The sequence below is a fragment of the Mesoplodon mirus genome (assembly GCF_964341445.2).
Source record: "Mesoplodon mirus genome assembly, chromosome: 2".
NCBI lineage: Eukaryota > Metazoa > Chordata > Mammalia > Artiodactyla > Ziphiidae > Mesoplodon > Mesoplodon mirus.
The window spans coordinates 20,760,279-20,768,567 of NC_138977.1; the positions used below are offsets into that span (position 1 = coordinate 20,760,279).

An 8,289-nucleotide genomic window follows, 5' to 3' on the forward strand; every position below is an offset into this window, starting at 1 on the left:
TAGAGGAACTTTCCCAAAGCATCCCTGCTGTCCCCTGTTCCTTGCATCCTCCGCCGCTGCTCCTGTTCTGGTTCTCTCCTCGGAACTCACCTGCCTTTGCCTGACCGTGCACTCCCCGCCCCCTCCTTCCCTTTCATCTCCATGTCGAACGGAGAAGCCTCTTGGTCTCGTCGCTCTCTTACACATCATCCTCCAAATAGAAGAGATGCCCCTCTCCCCGAGGTAGGAGAGACAGTCCAGAAATAGAAGTAAAATCTACGCATTTCCCCCCCCCGGCGCCCGTCACACGGCCTTTCCTCGCTGTGACCCTCACCTCCTTCAGGTGGGACTTTGTCATTTCTGAGATAGAGACATAGAGTCATCACTGCTATTTCGCACTTCTCTGGGTGGAAAGAGGGGGTGCTCATGACCTTACTGGTTACCTGGGACCCCAGGGCTGGGAGTTAGAACCATGGTAAGGCTTCAGGCTGGAGGGACCAAAGGAAAAGGACAGGGTGAAAGCAAGCGGGCAGCAGCGTCCAGGGCCTGTGAAGCTGAGCTTGGTGCTGCTTTTTGAGCCACAGCACAGAATTGTCGTATTTTAGAACTACAGCCGGACGGTGTATGATTTAAAAGACTCCTCCTTCCTCGCTGTCTCATGCACAGTGACGAACGAAATGTCACCCCGTTCGGCGAGTCTCACTCCCCATGTCGTATTTAAAGAGCGTCTTCCTCAGCAAACCGAGGGGGGAGCACGTCAGCCTTGACGCTGCCACCGCCTCCTCTCCCACAGCCTGGCGAGCTGCGGTCATCATTTCCTCCCTCCGTTTCATGAGACTTTTGACTCATAAACAACTTTAGTCACAGGCCTCGGTGACATTCATAAGGCATGATCTTGGTGTCAGGGCGCCATGGCAACCGCCGGGCCTTTCTGTGCACGGGCCCATCTCCCGGCCCGCAGCACCACCCCTGCTGGCTCGGGAGGGTGTTTTCACTTTCCAGGCCCAGCAGGTCTGCAAAGCTCAATACCCACCCAGCTCCAGCCACAACAAAGGCTGCGGAATTTTGGGGGGGGGGGGCGAGGAGGTCTGCTCCTTTGATGCTTGCTTTCTGTTCAGCATGAGCGATGTGATGAAAAGGCAGATGAGCTGTGGCCGCGAATGAAAGCGCGCTGGTCAGGGCCCCCCCCAACCCCGCCAGGCCGGCCAACCCCTCACCGAGGAGACAGTGTCGCGTCATAGAGTGATTGGTTTAAGGACTTTCTTTCGTGTGCCAGCACAGGGGAAAGATGATTTCTTTTGCAGCCTGGTGGCAGTCAGCTCAGGGAGGCCGACCCTTTAGTCTCCTCAGAGGCCTGTGACAGACAAGCATACTTAATGGGAGGAGGGGGGAGGCAGAAATGACCCGAGTCAGATGACTCTGGGGATTAGGGGCCACTCTGCTGCTTTTCCTTCTGGGTCACCGAGTCCCACCGTTGCTGTTAGCATTTGAATGCGGTGCATGTGGCCCGCAGAGCGGGCAGAGTTGGGCTGGTACTGATGTCGGGAGCCAGGCTGTGTGCTGGGGAACAATTGGCTCTGGAGAGCGCCGGGACCTGGACCCGCATCAAAAGCTCCAGGAGGGGTTCCCCGTGGCTGACAAGCCATAACCAACCAGAGAAAAGGCTCCATTGGTGGTGTCTGTCTTCTGGACAGGGCTCCTCCCTGGGGTCACACAGCAGGCTGGCAGGTGGCCCGGGGTTGCAGTTCCAACGTCCCATCTCCTGAAAATGAGCTGACTTGCCAGGAATGCGCTGCTCCCCCCCCCCCGCCCCCTGCCACCCACTGCTCAAGGCGTCACCAGCGCTCCTTTCTAAAGCTCCTCGGCCCTTGGCCTCTGCAGTTCAGGCGCAGGGCCTGCTGGCCCCCGGGGAGACTAGGCTGTGCTTGACATAGACCGAGGTGATGTCAAGAGCTGGACAATTGTTCCTCTCTAGGTGCCTTGGCCAGAGATTCCTTACCTAGAGATAAAGCCTTTAGTCTCGCAGAGATGAAGTTTAAGAATGAAAATGTCTAGAAGAGTTAAAAGTATGAGGATAGATGATGATAAAAGGTTTTTCCTTAGAGGGACAGGGGAGGTAATAAAGGAGAAGCTGCCCGTCACCAGCGAGAGGAAAAAAAAGTAGAGAAGACAGAAACGTCAGTCTCATTAGGACTTTTAGTTTTAACTACAGTGTAGACAAAGACGTTGTAACCCTGTTAACTATTGATGCACAGCACTTCCGTGCACACAAAGAACAATATTAAAAGTGTACAAAGCCTCACTCTGCTATAGCCACCCTCTCTATTCACCTCCTCTGTTTTCTATAACCTGTTCAAAAAGGACCCTTGGGAAAATCTAGTTTTTCTAAGTGACTTCAGGAAGAGTCAGAATACAGGAAAGGAAAGTCCTTTCTCCTGTGGAGTGTTGAAAATGTGTGCCATAGCGGCTGTTTGGTTAATGGTGAAAAATCATATGTTTAACCAAGGGAATCGTAACATCAAAGACAGATGGTACCAATATCGTAAACAATTATTATAATAAGTGCTCTGTGAGAGTATACCTGGAAGTAAAAGGAGAACTAACAGCAACAGACATTACTAGATGAAATTTGAATGTAAATGTATATACGTATTTTTCTTTTACCGCCAAGGCTGCTGTCAGCCATCTGATAAGCGAGACAAGAAATCATGCCCTTTTGGGCTTGTTTCATGCACAAGGAAATAAACAGGCACAACAGCCAAGGTTGGAGACTCAGGCCTTGAAGGCCTATGTAAAGTGATGACAGTTCTTTATTCACCAAGAAAAGGGGGACAGCGTGTATGTGTGAGCGGACCTTCCTGAGAGTCCTGCCTGCCTTTACCTTCAGGACTGAACAGTGAGGAGAGCCTTCCCTTTAGCCACATTTAGTTGGAAGGAAGCTCTGCGAGGTGGGCTTCTACTAGGAACTGGCTTCCTCCTCTTCCTACCAGAAAACATACCTTCCTCTTTTCTACAAATATGAACGGAGTAGCTTCCACATTCAGGGCACTGCCCTGAGGGTCACAGAAGTTCTGAGGATGACAAAAATATACTCATCTCCAAGAACCTTGGGAAGTCAGAGGAAGTCGTCCGTAAGTACAACCAGCGTGCATAGAGCAGACGTAGGAGGGGGGCAGGAGCTGTAGGAGGGCTCCAGGCGGAGGGCTTTGGGCGGCTTTGCTCAGGGAACATGCTTTTCAGCCCACATTTTGAGGTGTTTGCCGGACAGAGGTTAAGGGAAAGGGCGGAAGAACTCTCAAAGGTACATCCTTAAGGAAGGCGCGAGGAACAGTGCATGGTCCAGTCATGCCGGTGCAGCCTGAGAAAGGCAGGAGCCAGGCTGTCAGGTGGAGGGAACGCATGGGACCCCTCCTCCATGGCAGGCCTGGCTCTGCAGGTTACAGGCATCCCTGGGGCTTCAGGCCAGCCCACCAGGCAGGTCCTGCAGGTGATCCTCATGGCCTGATAAGGAGCTGGGAATTCACGTGGTAGGAGAGCCATTTTAACACTTACTAAGAGAAGGCAGGAGAAACGTCAGTGCTGGGCTTTACGAAGATGAGTCTGGCATAAGGGATAGACCGCAGGGAAGCAGCAGGGAGCTGGTGAGGCCACGAGGCAGACCACCCCCCAACCCTGTGCAGACTCCACCTCCACTGCAGGCCAGGGATGGGCAGGATGAGTTTCCTTCTAGGCCCCATTGTTATGGTCCAGACAAGAAGCAAGTGGGCCGTAGCGCTAAGCTGTGGATTGAGGTATGATTTTTCTATGCCTTTGCCTGCCCCCCTCCCAATTTTATACCTAAGAGACATGTTGGCCACTTGGGTGCAGACATTCCCAACGTCAATCTGTTGAAAAAACACGAACGTGTGCCTTCAGTCCTCTCTTCCGGTGCCCTCTGTTTAAGCCCTATGCCCGTGAGGTCAGGAACCCTCTGTCCTCGTGGTCCCTTGGAAAGAGCTCTATGCCCAGTGCAGGGAAAGCTCTTTGGGATTCAGGGACTCCAACGTATTTCATACCAGTCTTTTCAGCCCTGCTGTGTGCTGGAGTTAACATAAAGGAGCCACTGGAATCCTCGGAGGCTCCGTTTGCTGAGCTTTGGGTTTGTGATCACAGCCAACACCACTTGATGTTCTACGGCAAAAACATTTGTTTTGCTCTAACGTGCCCTCCAGAGCCCCCGGACGGACCCTGTGCCATGTGACTGCACAAGCCTCGCAGTGGGCCTGAGCTGCTGATCGTGGAACACAGACAGTGGCCCCCAGGTGCAGGAACAGCAGGGTCTGGAGGCTCTGGAGGGCGGGGACACTGACATCTGAGCGGAGCCCTCCACCAGACCCCGAGACTTCCTGATAGCTGGACCTACGTGTGGCTGTTTTATCCTCCAGCAGCTAATTATGTTCACCACGGAGTTACCTGCTCTGAAAAAGAGAGATGACATTTAAAGTAGATTAAGTGGATTTTCTTTTATTGCTTTAATAGTCCCCAGGCAACATTTGCTTTTGCTTTTCCAACCAGCAGAAGTGATCAGAAAATGATTAGAGTTTCTCCTGCAGATGAATTTCAGGTTTTGCAATCGTGCTGTTTTATGAGCTGAAACGATCTCAAGAGCCAATCTGTGGTTTTCTCTACTAAAATTAGATTTAAAAACAAATAAGGGTGTACAGCAATTGGAGGATTCTGTTAGCAGCTTTCCCTAAAGCCAGGTACTGTGTTTGCCATTTTCTTTTAAATAGTCTTAATTTGATGTCATTTAGAGGAGAGCTGTGTTCCATTTCATTCAACAAAAGCAGGACCCGAGCCATCTTCTACAGAGGTTAGAGGAAGAATTTACTCAAGCGTTTGCCCAGGGCTTCCCCTCAGGGTCAGACAGTCTCTAGAATCTCAGCTCTAGATCAGTTCAGTCTCAAAGAGCTGCCCTTTTGAACATTTCTCCCCACCCATGAAATCTAAACCTTTAGGAGTATTGATATTCCCTTGCTCATCCTGGAGAATCCCATTAGAAAAGCTGTAACTGAATTACACCCGAGCTTTCCAGCTAGCCCAGTCCTTACAGAAGATCCATAAATCCAAGGCTCTGCAAAAATCAGCTCAGAATGTACCTCTTCCTCTCAGCCAGGTTACAGAGAATCACAACTCTCAGCCAGAAAGAAGCCATTCTCACTAAGGAGAATATAATAACATTCATTCTCTTCTTACCGTTCAAAGCAGGGCATTATGTTAATTGGCTCAATCAGGATTGCTTTTGTCTTCAGAAATAATGCTGTGTTGTGCCTGTGCCTGAACTACAGGAACCTACTGGCATCGAGCTGCCTCTGCTGGATCCAGCGGGCACCATCACCACCATGACGGGACCCAGTGCTTTCAGCATCCCGCCCCCTATCCGGCAGAAGCTCTGTAGCAGCCTGGATGCCCCACAGACGAGGGGTCATGACTGGAGGATGCTGGCCCATAAGCTAAACCTGGACAGGTGGGTATGGCCAGGCTTCAGAACTAGTTCCTGTTAGACATCAGGCTCCAGGACTGATACAGCTGACTTAGGGCAACATTCATTGTTTTTCTCCATCTGTACATTTACTCACTTTTCATTATGACAACATGTATTAAGCCTCCTATCTTGTATCTTGCACCATGGTCTTGCAAACACGTTGTTGAGAGACATCCTGGGCTTATCTGACACTTGTAAATATCAGGTTTTGTGATCCACTTCGCAAAGCTGACAGGCTAAATCCCCTTAAATGATATATCCATTCACTAATTGTTCCTCACCTCCTGTTCAGCAGGACCTGATGCTGGATGGGTAATGACCACGCTAAACACAGCGCTGCTAGGAAGTTATGAAGAGACCTCAGGAGCCTCTTCTTTGTAGAAGGTTGCCATCACTACCAAGCAAAAAGCATGGCATAACCTGTCAAAGACGATCAGAGCCTAGGCTGGAAAGAAAACATAAGTCTCTTGGTTTCCTGTTTAGGATGTGACCCGCAGACATCTTGTCTCTTAAATTATCTTACTCAGAGTTGAGGTTAAAGTTAAGGCATCGCATCTCCTGTCTGGGGCTGACCTAATTAAGTATGGGCTAGTCGTTCAGAACGGCTCCCTGCAAGCTACAGTGTCCCAAGTGGGTCCAGTTATACTGACAGAAATGCAGTAACGAAAAGGTTTTAGTAAAAACTGAAAGGAAAATAGATCCGTAAATCACACCATTCAGTACATTTTCCCATTACCAATTACAGGTACTTGAATTACTTTGCCACCAAATCAAGTCCAACTGGCGTCATCCTGGATCTCTGGGAAGCGCAGAACTTCCCAGATGGAAACCTGAGCGTGCTGGCAGCTGTCTTGGAGGAAATGGGAAGACATGAAACAGTAGTGTCGTTAGCAGCAGAAGGGCAGTATTGACCCAGGCTGGGGCTGAGAGTCACAGGGAGTCTGTGGACGTCCAGGGGCTCAGAGCTGAGGAGGAAACCCAGTCTAGACCAGTGAGCTCCACAGGCAAGATTGCAGCGGGAGAGAGAGGGAAAACAGACACAACTGCCAATACACACGCCCACTCCACTTGGACATCGTCACAGGAGTTAAGAACAATTGTACAAATGTGTATCTTGAATTTAGAAATCAACCTAATTTTCCTCTTAGTTGGGCTGTATGCTGTGTGGTACAGGATCTTACAGTTTCCTAGGAAACGCTTTTTATTGCTATCCAGATATATGGATAAACTTTCTTAACAAACCCAGTTTCTACAAACGTTGTTTACATCAAATTGGACAGGGATGCAGACACTGTCCATGGCTCGTTCTATTTTTGTTTAAATCATTTGAAGTTGAAGCTGTGGACGGTTTGCTGTGTCTCTCTCAGATTAGTAATTTACAGAGAAATCACAGGCTTTTCCTACAAATCATGTGCATCAAGTGTCTCAGAGATAATCCTCCCATCAGTGTTCTGTTTCTAGAACTTGTAGAACCAGTGTTACCGTTTGTATCAGGGAAGTGGAGAATCTAAGTATAAAGGAGAGAGAGCTAAGACTTCCTTATTCCCTGAGGGCACCCACCTCATGCCCTTGGGGAATAAAGCTAGAGCGTGGCAGGGAAGACAGGGATTCATGTTCAGCCACACAAACAACCATTTTTTCCACAACATGTGTTTGTAATATGCAACTTGAAGTGGTTTTTTTAAAAAAAGGTATTATTATCATATTATTATTGATGAGTATTTACAAGTATTCTAGTAAAAGGATTTTCTTTTAACTTGTTTTTGTTAGCAGTACTGTTAGTATTTAGGTACTGACCTGACCCGGGCATCTTCTCATAACAAGGTGGGCGTGGTCACCAGTTTAATTAAACAGGCATTGCTTCCTTGACCTTTTATCTTCCTTCCATCATTCAGCCTGGAAAGGAGGTAAATGCTTACTGCCTTTGTCAGTCTGGTCCTTGAGCTTGCTCCGGCAGGGGCTTTGTCCTCTGAGTCTCGTCGCGAGAAGTGTTCTTCAAGTGTCCTGATTCAGGCTTACTCAGCATTGTGGTCACACAGCCCCACACGCCTCTCGTGGGTCCTCTGTCTACCTTGGAGGCAATGTGGTTGAAGGAACAGCCTCTGAGCTGGAAACCGGTTCTCATTCTGGGTTTGTCACTGTCTAGCTGTGCTACCTTGGGAGAGTCATTTACCCTCACTGGACCTCAGCTTCCTCACCTGTAAACTGAAGGGATGGGATTAGATCAGCTCAAGGTTCTAAAATGCTCGACTTCCACTGTGATGCCCCCAGTCTCCTTCATCAGTATGAAGACCACAATGGACGCTGACCTGGATCACTTAAAGATTCAACTAGCCTTTCGCCCAGGCTACATTATGCCTTTCAAATAGTTACGACTTGGAAGATAATTATTCTAACCTGTAACATATTTGTTATGCTTTCAAGTCTTGTCTTTGTGTCATTGCATCATGCTGTTCACCCAGAGATGGCATCCCTTTATTATCACTTTCTTTCCTCTCTTGGGACCAGTTGCCTTCCTGACTAGTTGCAAATTATGTTCTATTATTGTCTTGGTAAAAATTTTTTTAATTAAAAAGTTTTTTAACTGAAAAATAGTCAGTCAACAGACTACTTTGTGTAAACTATGATATTTCCTTAGGACCATCACAGGCTCTTTGTTTTAACACAGGGACTCAATTCATTCAGCAGGTGGGGAATAAAGAGTCAACAGCCCAGGAGCCAAACCAAGATTGAACAACCAGCACCCGTGCGTATGAATCAGAACTTTCAAAACACGGCTGTGGTTA

The 8,289-nt window shown here is 48.7% G+C and overlaps 1 protein-coding gene across 3 annotated transcripts in view; it reads left to right on the top strand.

The window, feature by feature from the left end:
- UNC5C (unc-5 netrin receptor C) overlaps positions 1–8,076 on the top strand; it is a 399,234-nt gene extending 391,158 nt beyond the window's left edge. For all 3 annotated transcript variants that reach the window (XM_082611396.1, XM_082611395.1, XM_082611397.1), the window contains exons 16-17: positions 5,307–5,485; positions 6,249–8,076. In XM_082611396.1, the coding sequence (XP_082467522.1) occupies positions 5,307–5,485; positions 6,249–6,414 (345 nt within the window). In that variant the 3' untranslated portion in view covers positions 6,415–8,076. The remainder of the gene's footprint in view (positions 1–5,306; positions 5,486–6,248) is intronic.
- The last annotated feature ends 213 nt before the right edge of the window (positions 8,077–8,289 follow it).